Source organism: Mustela nigripes, chromosome 14, assembly GCF_022355385.1.
Source record: "Mustela nigripes isolate SB6536 chromosome 14, MUSNIG.SB6536, whole genome shotgun sequence".
In the NCBI taxonomy this organism is placed as follows: Eukaryota; Metazoa; Chordata; class Mammalia; order Carnivora; family Mustelidae; genus Mustela; species Mustela nigripes.
This window is the reverse complement of record NC_081570.1, coordinates 45,251,352-45,271,359: the sequence shown is the minus strand read 5'-3', so window position 1 is coordinate 45,271,359 and position 20,008 is coordinate 45,251,352. Positions and strand designations below refer to the sequence as shown.

The window sequence follows — 20,008 nt, the reverse complement described above, 5'->3', positions numbered from 1 at the left end:
CCGTGGATTTTATAACTTACGAATGACTTGTGACATGCAGTTTGAAAAACACTGATCTACTGGGGACCGTGGGGACACATGAGAGGGGATAGTTCCTGAGGGTGGTGGAAGGCTAGAAGAATTCCTTGAGATGGAACCTTGATGAGGGGACATTTTCTATGAGTTGCAAAAGAGAAGGAAAGGCATTTCACACAGGAGGAATGTTTCAGAGACACAAGGATGGAAAAGAACAGTGAGACTACAGTGTGTCTTCTGATCCTGGAAAGCTTCAAAACGTAGGACTTCTGGGAGTGAGGGCCCGGCCTCTTTCCAGCCTCTGTCATCCTTTTGTACGGTGTTCCTGAGCGCTGGCTCCTGCTGGAACTAGCACCCCACTAACAGAGCTGTCAGCCCGGTGCTCCCCCTTCCCAGAAACCCTCTTTCATCATAACCTAGAAGTGCCTTCCCAGAAGGCCCCAGGCAACCACCGATCACTCTCCTCCTCCACAATGGCCCCCACCCTCTCTCTGCTGCTCCGAGCCCTCCTTCTTTTTGTGGGACGAACTTCCTCCACATCCCTCAGTAGCAAGGATGGCCGTGAATCATGGTAACCGAGGCAGCATTAGAATGACCCTTGATGGATAGGAAGTGTTTCCACATAAATTCTTCCATGGAAACCTGACAATAATTATGAAGGTAAATTTTTAAATAATGTTTGCACTCAAGTACAGGGCAGATCCATCATCTGAAGTCACAAAACTCTTCGCTTTGGATAAATTCAAGCCCTGACAAGAGTGTGGCTTGGCCTGGGTGACACAGCAGGAGCAGTTTGGGGACCAGATCCTGCTGTCTGACTCTGAACGAGACACTCTTTTCACCCTGTCAAGTTCCCTCACAGATAGACCAGGAAATTATTCAACAGTGGTGCTGGCAGGTTCCCAGTGCCGAAAGCCAGTGGAGGCCCTTTTTTGAGGTCAGAAGTGATGACTGCAATTGGGTCACTCTCATTTAGTCAAAAGACAGGGCTTGCCCAGGATGGCTTTTCTTTAGACAACACTTACCCTTAGGGTATGAGGGTGAGCCAGGTCCTGAGGCTTTCTCCTACAGAGAAAATGATTCCTTTAATCTAGGAGATTGTTTGTTCTGATAGAGCAGGATGCCAAAAGGAAATCCAGGGGCCAAGGCATGGGGGATGTCTGCAAAAGGAGCAGTGCAGGGGCACCTGGCTGGCTCAGTCATTGGAGCCTGGGACTCTTGATCTCAGGGCTGTAGGTTTGAGCCCCAGGTTGGGTGTAGAGAGTCTTTAAAAATAAAATCTTAAAAAAAAAGTGGGGGGAGCAGCACATGGTCTCTATCCTCACATGTGGGTGGATTCAAATTTATTGAGGGCTATAGTTGCTAGGCTCTGAGTAGTTCATGGGTTTGAGTAGGTCATAGGCTAAAGTGGAAATTTGTTGCAGCATTATGCCTGAAAACCTATGCCTAGTGCTAAGATGGCAGGTCTTTGAAAGTTGCATGGGTAGCAAAGAGAAGATACGGGCAGCTTGGGGAAGGAATCTCGAAATCCAGTGTGCAAGATGTGGAAGACGTTCAGCCACTCAGTAGCAGAGGCCGTGTTTGAGCCCATCTGTTCATCTGTACCCAGTGTCTGGTGGTTCTCCTCACTGGAGTCTGTGTAGCAGATACCTCCAGAATCACTGAATGCCTGTTCCAGGCCACACTCCCGGTAGGTTGCCGGCGGGCCCAGGCCTCTGCTTTTTCAAGAGGCTGCCAGCTGATTCTGAAATAATGCTCTGAGGATGACACTCTGAGAAATACTAGAATGGACAACTTGCCGTTTTCTTCTGGTTGTAAGATTCCAACATTCTTCTCCTTTTTTATTTATCTGCCCCGAGCTGGCATCTAAGCTCACCTGGGCGGCGGTTGGGGGGCGGGGGGCTTCTAAAAACCTCAATGTCTGAGGATGTGATTGCTCTTTTCAAGGCGTTCACTTAACCATTCTCAGAAGTTGCCACAGGCAAGGACCCCAGGAACACGTAAAGAACAATTTTGTCACCATACGTGACTCTTAACAACATGACCTTCCGCATCTGCTGAGCTGGCCATTCGCAGCAGTGGGAGTGGAAACCTGGCAGTAGACCAGGATGCTTGTTCCTGGCTGCCTCGGTTCTTGGTGAGCTCCAGCCAGGCAGTACCCCAGCAGCGCTGGACTGTATGGGCTCCCGGGGGTTTGGCGTCTCTTGGAGCCAGTAAGTGCCAGTGACAGAGCATCTTCCTTTTTGATTGTGCTGACTCATTCCCCAAAATAGCCTCAGAAATTACAGGACCTAGCAGTCAGATTCTATCTGCCTTCTGGAAAACTCCCACCTGCCTATGGTCTTCCCCTCTGGCTTGACTTCTACCTGTTGGCTTGTAATTCTGATTCATTCTTCTCTCCCTCTTTCTCTCCTTTTCCTTCTTTCCTAGTGCCTTCTCTTGTTTGTTGCCTTCCCCCACAAAGGGTGGGGGAGGAGAAGTGACATTGTATGGATAGGCACTGAACACACAAGCCAGTGACAGTGGCTCCCATTTTTTAACTTCTTACTGGGCCCCAGGCACATTGTCATGCTTGGGCCTTTTGTTATAACATGTCCTTAGAGTAAGGCTTGGAGGTGGGTACTGGGTCTCTCATTTAGGTATTTTACTGAAAATGGCAGCCTGGGTTTGAAGGCTAGTCTGTCTTGCTCTAGTGGGCAGAGCTGGTTGCAAGCATGCGATAGTCTAGGAAAGACAGCCACCGTTGGTAAGGAGATTCCCTGTATGCTTCTTACCCCCTCATAACCGTGAATGGCGTTTCTTGCCTGGGATTGCCTTGTTTGCATGTAGTCTTGCTCTCAGTTGAAGGAGCCCACCGTCCTGATGGCTTGGGTCCCATCAGGTCACCTTGCACCCTTAGGTCACAGAACAGCCTGCCAGGAGAAGGTCAGAACCACTTCCCCAAAAATACTGCAAGAGGGACCTTGAATATTTGAAGGCTGAGGAAAGCAGAGCTGGCACTTCCTTCCCCTGGTGTGGTTACCCAGACCTTAAGAGGTTTGGTGGGAACAAGTGCAAAGATTTCTAGAGTTAATGCAAAACTCGAAAGGAAAGTACCACCTCCCCTGCGCACATAACCACCTACATGGGTACACAGCATCTCTGTCGACCGCAGTCCATTCTCAACGGCTCAGAAAACTGTGTCTTCTTGGCCTGTACCACAACCATGCCGTGGACTTATCCTCCCCGAGGTGCTGCAGGGCCTACCTGGTGCCTTTGCCTTCAGGTTCCCCATGCCCTTTTCGACTGCTTCTGCCTATCAGCTACTGTCTTCTCACCATGCTTCTTCCCTGTAGACGCCCATGCAGTGGCTCCGGAGGCCCTCCAGGATAAGGTCCGAGTTCCTTAACATGTCCTGGAAGGCTCCTTGAGACCTGGCTTTCTCCTCTTCAGCTTTACTGACTGCTTGGCGGAAGCCAGACTGAGCTTCTTCCTTCATAGCTCCTGAATGTGTTGTCCCCTCTCCTGTGCTCCTCTGCCTGGAGCAACATTCCCGGCGTTCACCACCTGCTAACTCCTACTTATCCTTATCGAGCTCAGCTCAAATACACCTTCCTTAGGGGAAGCCTTGTAAAGCCGCCTCCTGTCCGCTTCAGTCTGGGTTAGATGCCACGTTCTCTGCACGACTTCAACACCCTGGGTTCCCTCTGTCATGATCTTTAACACTGCATTGTAGCTGTCTGTTTGCCGGGATCTCTCCCTCCTTGCCCTGCGAGCTTTTGGAGGGCAAAGGACTCTTATGTGTATTTGTCTTTCTAATCTCAGGGCTTGGCACAGAGCAGATGTTCAGTGTGAAAAAGCAATTTATAAAATGCAAAGAATCAGGGAAATGGAATTGAAGGTAAATGCTTCGCGCAGCATAAGCAAGAGCTGATTTTGCTGCTGAGGGTGTAGATTTCTGGTTGCCGACACTGTCGTTTATTACCTACTACGCTCTTTCCTAAAGAGAGATCTGTGGACCGGGGCTGTGGGCTGAGAGCGGTTCCCTAGACATCAGATAGCTGCCTCTCGGCCTGGACCTCTGGATTTTCTTTTTGGGTGGAGATCACCTTCTGCAGGAAATGGAACTGCTCCGAGAGAAGTTTTCACTTCTGCTAGTCCTTTTTGTGTTCCACTCTTCAAGGGTTAGAAAGACTGAGCCCTGTTTTGAGTCCTGACAGGGTCGGGTTTCATGATCCCAAAAAAGTGTTTGTGTAAGCTCAAGCCACGCTGAAAGCAAAATACAGCTTAAAGGGGGATTCTGCCGGACCTCACTCAACTTTTCATCCCACTGCCCAGCTGTGTACATGCAGGGTATAAGCGCATGGTTCCCCTCAAGTCCGGGGCGTTTGCCTGTGCCCATAAGATGGAAAGCTAGAGTGCTTACTTCCAGTAGAGAGGAGTTTAGAAATTCAACAACAAACATGGAGCCCCTCATGTGGGGAGGGCCAATGCTAAGTGTTATGGGTGATGTGGGATCATTAGGGCCCGGATTCCATCCCCAAGAGGCCTCCCATCTAGGGAGAAAGGCTGACAAGCAAGGTCACATGAGGGGATTGACTTACTCGAGGTCCGTTAGGTCTTTACTTTGGGGTCCAGAGCATTACAGAAAGGAACATTTTTTTTTTTTTAAGATTTTATTTATTTACTTGACAGAGATCACAAGTAGGCAGAGAAGCACAGAGAGAGAGAGGAGGAAGCAGGCTCCCTGCCGAGCAGAGAGCCTGACGTGGGGCCTGATTCCAGGACCCTGAGATCATGACCTGAGCCGAAGGCAGAGGATCGACTCACTGAGCCACCCGGGCACCCCGAAAGGAATATTTTTTTATTGAACTATATTCCAGACTCAGGTTTAGGTCTCCTTGAGTACGTTATTGCCTTGAACCTCGATATTATCCCCATCTTGCACCTGGGAAACAGAAACCTTAATAGGCAGTAGATACGAGCTCTGAAAATTAAACTGGGAATGAGCCAGTAGATGAAGGCAGTGTCAGAATCTTGAAGGGAAGACGGTGATGGGGGTTGGCAGACTGCCCCCTGCTGTGTTTGTCTTCAGCAGGTGGAGTGAAGCTGGGAGAAAGATCTCTGAGAAACGGGGAGCAGTAAGAGATCTTATTTGGTGAGGCCAAGCTGCTGGGCAGGATCAAGTACAGCTGGGAGCCAGCCATGGAGGGGTTAATTGAAGACACCCTCAGAGACAAAGTTAAGGAGGAAGGGAGGGTAGTTTCCTGGTAGAGTTGGGGACACTGACTCTTTACCTGTCAGCCAAGAGTTGAAAGTTTGATTGTCTCCATGTTTAACTTTAATTGTGTTCCTTAGTATTTCCATATCCCAGGAGCACTTGAAAGCCTCTTCTCCAGATGTGCATAAAGGATCCCAGGGGACCTAGAACCTCCCAGCAGGGTTGGGTCCAAATCTTTTCTTTCTTTTCTCTCAGTTCTTTCACTGTTGATACCTCCGTGGAAAGGAAAGGGACAGAAGGCTTCATTTTTTTCCTTTGTAAAATGGAGTAGCTCTTGGACTGCAAATGTTTGAGTAGGTGATCTGTGACCTGGGTACAAAATGCAAAAGGTGTCACAGTTTTTTCATGGCTGGTGAGTCTCTGCTTCCCATTTGTCTTCTAGTCACTTGAGCTCCTGAATAACCATCATTGCCAGTTTCTTGCTGTGATTTTTGGAGCCCTTTTGTTGATTGCTATATTTCTCCAGAAAGGACATTTTGGAAATTGGTTCAGCAGGTGATCCAAGTCCCTACGATGGCCAGGCCTTGGCTGCTCCAAACCTGGTGTTGGCAAAACCTTATTAAATTAAGAACATCACTTGCCAGCCTATGCTGTGTCCGAAGTCACAGTACCATCACCATTAGTGAGCGCATGACCCACTGCAGGACAAGGATATCTCAATCCAGAAAGCTGCTAGACATAAGGAAATTGTTAAGGGTGTTCTAGTCTCCATTCTGAAACCCAGCCATGTGTTTCCTATTAAAGGATGTGACTGATAACTGCCTCTTACGGTTTATTCAATAGAAACTCCTATTGCTGAGTGGCTGAAATGGATGCCTACATGTTTACTTTGCCATCTAATACAAAGCACAAAGTTTTCTTACTCTGCCAACTCATCAAGTTCTTGAATCTGTCGTTGTCGGCTGATTGAGACAGGAACTACACGTGAGCCATCCCCGTAGCCCTACATGTTGGCTGTTCAGTGAATGTTCCTCAGTGATTCTAAGACTGGGTGAGGTCTTGTTCACAAGGAGGAAGGACGTTGGGAAGGAGCGATAGGAGTTTTCATTGACCTCTCCTCCGGGTTAGTTGCTGACTCTCCCTCAGCCACAAAACCCCAGCTCCTTCACCCCCATCAAATTGTTGAACTCTCTGGGCTTTCAGGAAAACATGGTCACAACTGCTTCCTTCTCCAGTCCTGCTGATAGGAATTCATGTTGGCTGATCTCTTGTGGTCACACCCTAGATTTCTTTATGGGGAAAGGGAAAGTATCATGGATTAATGAGCGTGACTAATTACGACTTGCTTCCTTGTTTAGGAACTTATTTTTCATCGCTCTTTATTTGCCTTGAGAAATCAAGGAAATAGGGTTTCAGATATGGAACAGTGGACTGAGGGTCCAGAGAACTGAGTTCTACTCCTGCCACAGCTGTGCAACCTGGGGCATGTCACTGTCCTTCCCTGGGCTTCAGTTTCTCTAGCTGTAGAACACAAGTTGGAATGTATTGTATATGTGATCTTTATGTGATCCTTACTTATTCAAAGTCCTATGGTTTGGGGTCCCCTTTTCCTAAAGTCTGTGCTCCTGTGACCTTCCCTTTGCCTATCCCCAGACCCCAGATTTCTGATTCGGATGTCTGATTTTGTGCTTCTAGGTTTTCTTTGTGTCCGACCTCTTCAAGACCAAGACGACACTCTCCCTGCCTCCCTCAGCTCTCCGGAAGGAAATCCTTTCACCTGTGGACGTTATTGACAGGAACAATCACCACAACATGGTGTAGGTGCTGCCCACCTCCTGAGCTGTTTTATGAAATGACTGCTGACAGCAAGTTCTTGCTGCTCTTCAATCTCATCAGACAGTAGAATGTAGGGAAAAACTTTTTGCCCAACCGATTTTAAAAAGGAAAAAAAAAAAGTCTTACTTTGTGGCCTTCCAAAATAGGTAGCGTTCACCTATGTGGAAACAACAGCAAATTAACACCAAGTGCCGAAATCCTGGATGTGCAATTGGTTTAAGTGTTCATGTTCTAGTGAACACGGGCTTGTTCTGGAACAAACACTAAAAATGATTTGCGTAGAGTCTGCCGATCACCCTTGCGACCCGAGGAATCCCAGGCCTGTGAGAAAAAGCTCAAATTCCCACTGTAGCACACAATGCCAGAAATAGCACTGAATCAAGAAAATAGCCATGGGGGGCTCCTCTCTCGTGTCTCTCTGTCCACACCACTCTCTTCTGTACTGTGACTTCGGTTTGGGAAGTTAAATCTAAGGAAAGACCAGGTTTTCTACGCCAGGTGATTCGATCCTGAGTCCTAGCTCCCAGCCCTGAGGCCTCAGCCCTCACTCCCCCAGCCCACAGGCCAGCAACCACAGCCCCTCACATTAGTGATTAGGAGACTCTTTGTGGATGAGTGAATTTCGCAAATAGCACAATTTCAGAAGAGCTCGAGGGTGCTGGCCCTCCTTTGTCTTCTTTTGCCACGTCCTGCTGTCATGGGGGACCGTCGGCTACTGGAGGCCGCTGTTGTGTTCACCAGTCACCCAGCACCTGCACGCCCTCGGATAATAGTTAGTTAGCTTCCGTCACTGCTTTCTCCCTCGAGGCCCTTGCTGTGTGCCCGCCAGGGTTTCCCGGGAGGGTCTGGACACGAGCCAAGGCGTGCTCTGCCTCCAGCTGATGGAAAGCAGCCTTATGCACACAAGAGACATGGGAGTGAAGGGGCAAGAATGAAAAAACCCACCAAGTTTTTGGCTACTCGAAGTCAGAATGAGCCAGAGTAGCAGACAGTCAGTCTCACGCCTGAGAGGCTACCCTTCCAGATCTCGGAGCTGACGAGGGTCTCTGTGGGTGCTGCTCTTGCTAAGCTGTGTAAAGCACTATTGTCTTGGGGTTGATCTCTAGGGCAGTTCTTGGTAGGTTCTGCTGGGCAGAACACATGGGTTAAATCTCCGTAGAGTTTTTCTCATCCTCTATCCGTAAGTGTCCTTCCAAGCAAGGCCTTGCTCTAGGCAGTAGACAGGGATCCTTTCTACTGAACCTTGGAGGAAAGGAGGAAGGAAGAAAGGCTTTCCGATCACGGATGCAGACCTTTCAAAGGGCTAAGTGTAACCACATGGATCAACCGCACGCACAGCCTTACTACAGAAGCCGTCCTTTCATTTCAACTTCTAGCAAGCTATGATTTTTATATATAAATATTATATAAATAATGTATAAAACATTAAAAGTTAACTATGTAAGATATTATTTCTGAAACAATTTTAGCTATATCCACTATGATTATAAACTGTGTCTCGACCTGTGTTATTTACATTAGCTGCTTAAAAAAGCATTGAGTTATTTTTTTTTAATATCAACTAAAATACCGTAGTTCTGTGGTAGACGTTGTTTTACAATGAAAGAAATAACTACAACTAGAGAAAACTGTATAAAAACATTAAAGTGTCAGTATTTTTGTAAGGTTCCATTTTGTAAAGAGAATAATATTCAAAGACTTTTGTAGAATACAAAGTGAAAACTTGTATCTGCGAAACTATACTTGTATTAAATGTGCTTTTTAAATAAAAGCTCATAACACAACTAATGAAGGAGTTGGAATCCTAGAATGTTCAAGGGATGTGTTGTCTCCGGTGTGTGGTAGGAAGAAGGGGGACTGTGGACGATCTAAAATCTTGGAATAGGCCAGCCTCACCTCAGGACACTACTACCCCATCCTTCCAATGGGAAATATGGTGGCCATTGGACTGCCATAGCTGTCTGAGCTGCTCTTTCATCTCTGAAAGCCTGTTTGCCCAGCGAGGTTCTGCCTCTGCTCTGTCTCTGACCCTTCTAAAGAGCTTTTGTATTCTAAAGGGGTTTTGTCCGGAGGGAGGAGCAGTGGGCCCCCCCAAAGGCAGATAAGGAGCAGGGCTCCAGATAATGTGTGCTTGGGGAGCTCCCAAGGGAGCCCTTTATACATCAAAGGAAGGAGGGTGGAGGGCGCTCCAGGGAGAATGGCCGCTGGTCCTTGCTTTCTCTCCCTATGCCTGCCCAGCTGGGAGGAACGGGGAAGCTAGAAATTTCTCCTTCAACACGCACCTGTGTGCCAGGCACTTCTGCCTGTTTGTCACTTTTGATCCCGATGGCAGTTTTTATTTTGAGAAATGAGGAATACGAAGGAATGCAAAGATCAAACGACTTGTCTAAGATCCTGGAGGAGTCAGCTGCTGGCCGGGACTTGTATTCATTTCCTATTACTGCTGCAACAAGTTATCACAAAACGTAGTGGCTTAAAACAGCCCAGATTTATTATCTGGCAGTTTGGGAGGCCCTCGGGCAGAAGCTGTTTCCTGGTCTTTTGCAGCCTCTCGAGGCCATCTGCATACCTTGGTTTGTGGCCTTCTTTCTTCATCTGCAAAGGCAGCAGCACTGGGCCAAGTCCAGCTCACTCTCTCTGAATCTCCGTTTCTTCTACCTCTTCCACATTTAGGCCCTGGTGATTATGTTGGGCCCACCTTCTCTACCTATGTTAAGGTCAGCTGATTAGTAACCTTCATTCCATCTCCACCTTAGTTCCCCCTTGGCATGGTGCATAGCAGATACGTAGGCCTTAGGGACTGGAACATGGACAACTTAGGGGAAGCGAGGGTCATGCTGCCTACCACAGTTCACCCTCCAGGCCACAAAGATTCGTATCCAGCCAACACACGAAATACTTTCACTGGATCCCAACATCCCACAAGGTTTCAACACACGGCGTCAGCTCGAATCCAAAATCTTACCTAATTTTGAACTTCAGCTCGAATCCAAAATCTTACCTAATTTTGAACTTCAGAGTCTCAGATCTCATCATTGAAACGAGATCATCTGAAACAGGTAAAGATGAGGTGCGGGGTTGAATCTGTTCTGAGGCACAATTAATTGCCCTCCATCAGTAAGTAAGCCTGTGAAACAAGTCAGCTGCTCCCAAAATTCAGTGACGGGATAGGCATAGAATAAGACATTCTTCAAAAGAGAAAATGGACAGAAAAAAAGAAGCCATGGTTAGCACACAATTTCAAAATCCAACCAGGCAAAGTTCATTTGGTTTCAGGCTATGGGAATAAGCCCATGTGGCTCGTAGCTCCTGCCATCCATGTCAGTCAGCTCTTCGCTTCTTCTTTTTTTTTTTTTTTTTTTAAGATTTTATTTACTTGACAGACAGAGATCACAAGTAGACAGAGAGAGAGAAAGGGGGGAGAAGCAGGTTCCCCACTGAACAGAGAGCCTGATGCAGGATCCTGGGATCATGACCTGAGCCGAAGGCAGCAGCTTAACCCACTAAGCCACCCATGCGCCCCAGCTCTTCACTTTGAGACAAGCCCGGTCAGGCCCTGATATTAGCTCAGCACTTTCCCAGCATTTTCCTGTAAGCAGAAATGTTTCATTGGGCCCCAGGATGTAGCCAGTGCAATCCTTGAGGTCAGAATCCAAATCTTCCTTTCAAATCGAGGGGAACAAAGGTCCAGATAGACAAAATAACTTGCTGGGGGAGGGGGATAAAGGAAGACACACAGCAAGTTAGAGAAAGGACTGGGAGACCAACCCCAAAGTGTCCCATACTGCTAATCCTCTAGTCTTCCCATCACAACTTTTCAGTAGCACTGGACAGACTCAGCTGGTCTCAAGAAGAAATAACCCCATTTCCTGGAGACTTAAGGAGAGGCAGAGCCATGCCATAGTACAGACAACTCTGGGATTCATGTCCAAACCATTTCAATTACTTGTCGATTAGGATTAATTACCTACTGTGTCCTGAGCACTAGCAAACACATGAGATAAGACTGTGGATTAAAGGAATCGGATGTCAGTTTTAAGGAGTTTATAGGCTAGAGGAGAATGTATAAAATCAAATAGTCACACACATTTGTAATTAAGAACCAAGGCAGAAATAGAAAAAGAGCCAACCCATTTTTAAAACTTCATTATGGAGGATATACAAATGGAAGATAAACATAAAGCGTGCTGAACTCTGTTAGTCACAGGGAAAGGCACATTAAAGTCGCAATGAGATATCACTACATACTTGTGACATCCTTTTCTAACTTAAAAAAAAAAGAAAAGAAAAGACAACCCAATACTACAAAATGGTGAAGGCATGAAAACTGGAACTCTCATGCACTATAAGTGTGGAAGGAAATTGGCACAACTATTTTGGAAAATGTTGGCAGTATCTACTAAAGCCAGTAATACATACCCTATCCCCCAGAAATTGCCCTCCTAAATATGTACCCAACAGAAGGATCTCTGTATGCTCACCAAAAGACATATATAAGAATGCTTACAGATGCACTATCTAGGACTGGAGACGACTCAAATTCTCATCAACAATCAAGTATATAATTACATAGTCACTGGAGGAACACTATTTAACAACAAAAATGAACAAAGCCCCATTATGCAGAGCAATATGAGTGAATTTCACAGAAAGACTATAGAATGAATGAAACCAGGCCCAGCAGAATACACACGATGAGTTCATTTTTATGAAGTTCAAAACAGGCAAAATTCAGTGAAAGAAATGATCAACAAAATGAAAAAACAACCAATGGAATGGGAACAAATATTTGCAAATTCTATATCTGATAAAGGGTTAATATTCAAAGTATATAAAGAACTCATTAACTTTAATAGTAAAAAACCAAATAACCCAACTCAAAAATCACCAAAGGGCCTGACTAGACATTTTCCAAAAGAAAACATATGAATGGCCAACAGATACATGAAAAGATGCTCAGAATCACTCATCATCAGGGAAATGCAAACCCAAACCACAGTGAGATACCACCTCACACTTGGTAGAATGACATCAAAAAGACAAGAGATAGCAAACACTGGTGAGGATGTGGACAAAGAGAAACTGTCCTGCACACTGTTGGTGGGAATGCAAATGGTGCAACCACTATGGAAAACAGTATGGAGGTTCCTCAAAAAAATTAAAAATAGAAATATCATAGGATCTAGCAATTCCACTTTTGAAAAGATATCTGAAGGAAGCAAAAACATGATGTCAAAGAGCTATCTGTACCCTCATGTCACTGCAGCTATGTTTACAATAACCAAGACAGGGAGGCAACCTAAGTGTCATCCGTGGATGAAGAAGTTGTTGAATATATGTACAATGGAATATTATCCAGCCATAGGAAAGGAGGAAATTCTGCCATTCGTAACAACATGGATGCACTCTAAGGGCTTTAAATAAATCAGAGGGGGGAAAATATCGTATTATCTCACTTCAGTACAAAATGTAAAAAACAAGCAAGAAAATTAAGCCATAGAAGAGAAATCAGATTTGTGGTTACTAGAGGCCAGAGGCGGGAGGAGAAAGAATTGAATGAAGGTGGTAGAAGGTACAGACTTCCAGGTATACGATAAGTAAGTACTAGGGATGCAATGATGACTATAGTTAACACTGCTGTACAGTATATTTGAAAGCTTTTAAAGAAAAACCTGAGTTCTCATTGCAAGGAAAAAAAAATATTCTTCTTTCTCTCTTTTCTTTTTTTTTTTTTTGCCATTTTTAATGAGATGATAAATATTAGTTAAGTTTACTATAGTAACTATTCACAATACATGTAAGTCAAATCATTATGCTATATACCTTAAACTTAAACAGTGCTGTATGTCAATTATATCTCAAAACTGGAAAGCAGCAACAAAAAATAAAACCATCCTAACAAAAACAGTACTTCAAGAAGCTCAAGCTCAACAAGAACAGAAAATTCCACAGTAATGATTATACCTTCGACAGAAAGGACACTTGAACCAAAATAAATATTTGTACTACTTGATTCCTAGCATCGAATTGGCCTGGTTGGAAACCAAGGAAATGGCTTGACCGTCATAATGGCCCCCACCCTAAGAAGGTTGTTCTTAACCTACCTTGACCATGGAGTCTAAAAAAGAGGGGCACTGGCTTTCCAAGCCCACTTGCAGCTGCTCATTTTCTGTGTCTTTGAGACAACAGGAAGGCACTTGAGGAGACGGCTCATGAAGCTGGTTATTGCTGCTTCCTTCCTTTGGCATTGTCTGGTGAGGGTATGATGTTTGGGGTGATGACAGCCACCTTGCCAGCCTAAGGAAAAAGCCAGAACTTCAGAGAGCTGTTGACCCAATACCCTGGATGGATCGGCTCTGAAGCCACCTGGATCTAGACTCTCATGATATGTGATTATTAAATGCCTCTGTTATTTTAATAAATTCATTTTAGTGTTTAAACAAACAAACAAACAAACAAACAAAACTGATGAAACTCAGCTTTGGTGACAGAGTCAGATAAGTGATTACCTTTGGGGGTATGTCGACCGGGAGAGGTCTTGCCCTGGGTGGTGGTCACTGTGAAAATTTCCGAAGCAGTCTACTTATGATTTATGCATTTGCCTATTGTTATGCCATACTTCAATTCTAAAGGGAAAAAGGAAAGTGTGTAAAAACAAACAAACAAAAATACCAAAGGCTAAAGAAAAAGACTGACAGTATATTGGCAATTTTACTTCCTAAATAGCTTTCAAACTCTTCCCTTCCTTTCACTCCCTGACCATGAATTTGCGCCAGGCCTCATTAACTCTTTCTTAGTCTCTTGCAATAGCCCTGTCTCTGCCTACCTTCTCATAAAAATTCCTCCACACAGGGGCCAGAGGGAGCTTTCCAGAGCATAAAACTAACCATGTCCCTCTCTGCTCAGGGAATTCAATCCTTTGCATGGCATTTATTCTTATTTTAAAATTTCAATTTATTTTAAAAATGTAATACAATACAGAGTTACATAGAAACCATATGCCTCCTCCTCAGATATAACAGATTTACATTTTACCCTCTTCCAGATTAAATACTGTTGTAATTAAAAAACAAATGGTTAAGATACAGTTTGAATTCAGTCCCCTTCTTCCACACAGTCTGTCCCAAAGGTAACCATTACCCTGAATGCTAGTTCTTTCATATCCGATCTTATTTGGCCCCATATATGGATGCATTCGTGAGTAATGTGTAGAACTGTTTTATGAATTTTAAATATGCATAAATGTAAAAATTATCAAAATAGTATTTTTATAATCTGCCCTCAACACTCAACTTGAGTTTTTGCAAATTTTATATGAAGGAATACAGATCTAGAATGTTCATTTTAACCACTCTGTAGCTTTACTGCACGGGTAAACCATTCCTTATCAATCCTTTATGATGTTGAAGGACATTCAAGCTGTTTTCATTTTTGAACTATTATATACAGAGCAACATTGCACACCCTTATGTCCCTCTCCTTGTCCAAGTAAGTGAGTTTGAGTCCCAATATACATAGAAATGGAATCACTGGATAGTAGTGTATATATATTCTTTCTTGCATTGAGATCATTGCCAAAATACTCTCAGAAGTAGTTGTATCAAGCTTATACTATGATTAGCAGCACATGAGATTTCCAATTGATTTCCTTCTTCAGCAATTGGTCTTGTTAAATTTTAACAATCTGATAAATGTAAATAAATAAAATCCCCTTGCACTTTAATTTTCATTTTGGATGCCAAATAGGTTGAGCTTGTATTGTTTATAATTGTTTATGCTGAGACAATCTATAGAAGAACTTGTATTTTCTGTAGGAGTCCCATGTGCCCTGGGTCTTTAAAAGTAGTTTTGTTTTTGCTCTTGCCAGGAGGGAGTCCCAGGGATTTCACAGGCTTTGGCCTATGCAAATCTAATCATACTATTTTCTTTTTAAGATTTCTAAAGAAGGATTGCAGGAAAGAGTTGAGACTTCTTAGAGGCACAGGATGGCATGATTTGACCTCTACCTACCTCTCCAAATCAATTTCAGCCTCAAGGTATTACCTTGGTTTTATACTTTTCTTTCGTTTCAGATTTAGGGAACTTCTACTGATCTAGTCCATGGATTAATGGGGCATGGAACTATTATACTTTATTCAGTAGAGAGAGAGAGTACATTTTATTTGGTATTTCTATGTGTTTTTTCAGGGGGAAACAGTTCTATACCAGTGAAGTCTGCCATGTTGTTAGATTTGGAATTTCAGCATAGATCTGGGACTTGCTTTCCCTCTAGCCCTACTTTTTTTTTCCCCAGTGTACTTAACTTTTCCCCTTGTCCCTTAAAATCCAGCCATGCTGAACTGCTTGCTATTCTCCTAAACTCATACTACTTCCCTTCTGTATATTTAACTAGTCATCTTTAAGGATTAGATCTACCTCTAAGATCCCTGGAAAAACTCTGAGCCCAGAGATTGTGTTGGATGGCTTCTCTGGACTTCCAACTGCCTTCTTGTTCTGCAACTGACCATGTATCTCTCTATCTCACTATTGACTGGGAACTTGGGGGCAGTGACAATGTCTTATCCTTCATTTTTTCCTTAGGATGGAGAATGGTGGCCAGCACAGAGTAGGAACTACATAAATAATTTTTGATTGAGTAGGTGGCTAGAGAGTCCCTAGCTTATTTATGTGGAAGTTGTATATGCTTGTGGGGGTGTGTGGGGGGGGGGGGGCGGGGGTTGATCATATGTGCCAGTGTGTATATGGATTTGTAAATACATGATTGTGTATCTCTGGGTAATCATGCAAGTATGTGTGTGTGCATTCAAATATATGTATGTCCATGTTCATTCTGCTTCTTCTGAGTGGGAGACACAAGCCGTTAGGTGGCATTTATGGAGATGCTGTGATGTTTGTGGTGGCAGTGGAGAGGGGAAATAAAGGATAATTGCCACTTTGGTGACCAAACTGTGGAATATGTGGTCCAAGCCTCTCTCAGTCAGAAACTCTCCCTATGGAAGGTGCCTGTTATGGGGGATGGAATCCATTCTACCTAAGCAAACACTACCTTGCTTTTGCATGTAGGGTGTTGGGAGGAGGGGTGGAATGAGTTTTGACATCAATGCAGACAGTGGTTCCTGTGATCTGATCTCTTTCATGCCAATGGAAGCTTATGTGCCATGTTTTCTCTTTTCATTTTCGTTTTAATCCTTTGAGGCCAGTTCCTGCCACACACAAGGGCCTCTTTCCATCCCATTAAGCCTCTGCCTTCTATTTTTCTGCGTCTTTTCCTCTCATTACTCTGGCATGTGTGGGCAAACAGAAACTTCCTACCAGCACTGCCACTAGACATCTTTCTCTTTCTGCTTGATTCATGGGATGCTGTCTGGGGGTCCACCTTTATTGGCACAGGAGTTCCATGACCATGATGTCACCTCTGCTCAGTTGGAGGACCCCAGCATGAATCAAAACATCAGAGGAAATGAGTGGAGATCCCCCAAGGAGACAAGCTCATAAAGTCATCATCAGTGACAGCAAAGGAAATTAAGAAAAACCGAGGTCAGAGTTGTAAGAGTACAACCGGTGTTTGTTGACTCGTTTCTCATTCATTCAATGAATATTCACTGAGATTCTACACTGTGACTTCGACATAGCTCCTGCCCTCAAGGAATTTACAGTCTAGTGAGAGATACTGACATGTGGACAAACAGAAAGACAGACATAAGCCCAGGACACTATGGAAACCCAGAGAAGGGGAATCTAAAGGCAAGAAGTTCAGAGAGGAAGCACATCTCACACAGTGATAAGGAATGTGGGCTTAGAAGCAGATAGACTTGGGTTTAAGTCTCCATTCTGCCATTTAACCGTAGGAGCCACCCACTAATGGAGCCTCCACTTCTTCAGTTGGACATTGGAGACAACATACCTATGTGAAATAGGCTGCTGATTAGATGACTTGAGTTTTTAGCGTAAGGTCTGTTTCACTGCAAGTATTTAAATGCAAGATTCTATTCTATTCTATTTATTTTAGTGATTGTATGCCTAATGTGGAGCTGGAACTCACCTCTCAAATAAATAAATAGTAAATTTAAAATTTTTTTGAATAAATAAAGAGAACAATATGTTTAGATTTGCATTTTTTCAAAGTTACTCTGAGGCAACTTAATAAAAGTGTCAAGAGCCTTAAGCACATTCACATAATTTGATCTGATAATTTTACTTTTAGGAATTTATCATAAGGAAGTAATCAGAGATAAAGACAAAGTTTATGTGTGAGAAGCATATTGAATCTGTTTATAATAATCAAATTAGAAACCATATAAATGTTAAATAATTGGAAAACGATTAAATACATTTTAATACGTCCAACTGATGTAATATTTTAAAGCATTCAAATGTATTTGACAGCACTGAAAGGTATAGGAGACAGTCATAATAAAATGTCAACCCCCAAAGAATTCAGATCTTAAATACAATGGTTCTAGTTTGGGTTTGAAAAAAAGAGAGGGAGAGAGGAGAAGAAAGAAAGAAAGAAAGAAAAGAGGGAGGGAAGAAGGTTAGAAGAAACAATAAGTAAATAAAGGAAGAAAGAAATGGATTTATCTCTGCGTAGTGGGATTATTGGTAATTACTGTTCTATTTTACATTTTTCTATACTTTCCATATCTTTAGAATGAATGTGTAGCTTTTATAATTTAAAAACATTTTTAAAATTATCACTCTTGTGGATATTGTACAGAATAGAGGTTTAAGTAGGAGAGAAAGGTAAAAAAATGAGACAACTCGTTATCTATTACATTAATCCAGGAGAAAAGGATAAGGTTTTTTGCCAAGGCATACCCAGAAGAGATATATAGAAGCAGGGACAGATTCTAGAAATATCAAGAAAAAATCCTATCTCAGTGTGAAATAAAATTCAGAGTTGGTATATACCTACAATGGAATATTTATCAGCCTTAACAAGGAAGTGAATTCTGACACAGGTACAAATGGATAAACCCTAAGGACACTATGCTAAGTGAAATAAAACCGTCACAAAAGGATAAAGGAAGTATGATTTCACGTATACAAAGTGTATAAAATAGTCAAAGTAATAGAAAAAAAGCAGAATGGTGGTTATCGGGCTGGGGGGAGGAAAGACCAAAATTGTTAATGGATATAGAAAACCTATAAAAATATAGGTTTTACAAGATGAAACAGTTCTGGCAATTGGTGGTACAACAATGTGAATATACTTAATACAACTGAACTGTACAGTTAAAAATGGTTAAGATGATAAACTTTATATTACATATAACTTAATTGCATTTAAAAGTTAAAAATATAATAATAAAATTCAGACTGTGTGGCTGGTGATTAAGTTGTACCTGGGTCTGTGTTATTCCATTCTCCTGAGAAGTTAAAGAACTCAGGGCGCCTGGGTGGCTCAGTCGGTTAAGCCTCTGCCTTTGGCTCAGGTCATGATCCCGGGGTCCTGGGATTGGGCTCCCCGCTCAGTGGGGAGCCTCCTTGACCCTTTCCCTCTGCCCCCCACCCCCTGCTTGTGCTCATTCTCTCTCTCTCTCAAATAAATAAAATCTTAAAAAAAAAAAAAAAAGAAGAAGTTAAAGAACTCAGAATGTCTGTGCTCCCAGTGAGAGTTCTTTCTACTGCCAGATTTTGTGGACCCCCATGAAGGCGGAAAGGGAAACTGAGAGGTTGTATAGCTTGGGGAAGCTCACACTGCCAGCAGAGACCAGGTCCTGTGATTAGAATTCAAATATTTTTAAAAATATTTTATTTATTTATTTGACAGAGAGAAAGAGAGAGAGAGAGAAGGGGATGGCGGAGGGGCAAGCAGAGAGAGAGGGGAGAAGCAGACTCCCTGATGAGCAGAGAACCCGAAGCAGGACTCCATCCCAGGACCCTGAGATCATGACCTGAGCCAAAGGCAGATGCTCAACCGACTGAGTCACCCAGGTGCCCCCAGAATCCAAATCTTTTGATTTCAGTTCACTGCTGTTCCCATTCCACTGGCAGTCCGGATGATGGTCAGGATTAAGGTCAGGGTCAAGGTAAGGGTCGACCTCTGCAGCCACTCTCACATTCTGATGCTGCCTGGAGTTCCACTGTTTTCACCACAGCAGACAGAAAATGGATTTGACATTTCTGGCTAAATGTCTAATATGCACCTCACACTGTCCTAAACTGAGCCCCTGATTTGTCATACAGTGGTACACTTCTGAAAATAATTTTTGATGATAGTTCACTATGTGGTTTTTGGAGTATGCCTTAGACGTAATTCAAAGAATTGAGTCATATTTCTTTAACAAACTCTTTCCCCATGAACTTATTTTTGAGAATAAGGTTTCTCAGTGCTGACATCTGTAAATATGAAAAATGGGAACAGAATTGATGCTTAACCTTGTTCCATTTTAGCAATAAATATGTACCAACGGGTGTATGAACCAAATAAAGAAAATCATATATCTCATTATGAGATTTATTTCCAATAAAATTTGACTTTATGTGTTTAAGAATTAAATTTAAAATTCATACTGTATTTGTTGTTTTGATCATTTGTATACTATTGATTATTATATTTCAGATGGAATTTTTAAATATTTAGAACCACATGGATACAGGCAACAGAACATTTTACATTTCTATTTATATCCACATTTTTGTTAGATATATGGTATGATCATGAATAAACGACTTTCAGTCAAATAATCTGTGCTAGGCTAAGTTCCTGGAGTGGAGTAAATGGGAAAAAATACATGAGTTCAAGGAATAAGAGGAAGTATGTACAGTTTCTCATTCTTTAGCTCTTTCATCTATTTTTAAAGTAAATGTAAGCATCAGAATGCTATATTTAAATTCACCGGGATACACCTAAAAGAGTAAATATTTTTATGATGTCGATATTTACGAATTTTCATAAATCATCATGTTTGCAACTCTTTAAACTTAAAATGAACATTTTTTTCAAATTTGCGA

At 43.0% G+C, this 20,008-nt stretch overlaps 1 protein-coding gene across 1 annotated transcript in view; it reads left to right on the top strand.

Annotated features, from left to right (window-relative positions):
* Positions 1–8,839, top strand: part of PLPP3 (phospholipid phosphatase 3) — an 83,268-nt gene extending 74,429 nt beyond the window's left edge. Inside the window, exon 6 of the mRNA XM_059374879.1 lies at positions 6,911–8,839. Coding sequence (XP_059230862.1) covers positions 6,911–7,036 — 126 coding nt within the window. The 3' untranslated portion in view covers positions 7,037–8,839. The remainder of the gene's footprint in view (positions 1–6,910) is intronic.
* Positions 8,840–20,008: the final 11,169 nt, after the last annotated feature.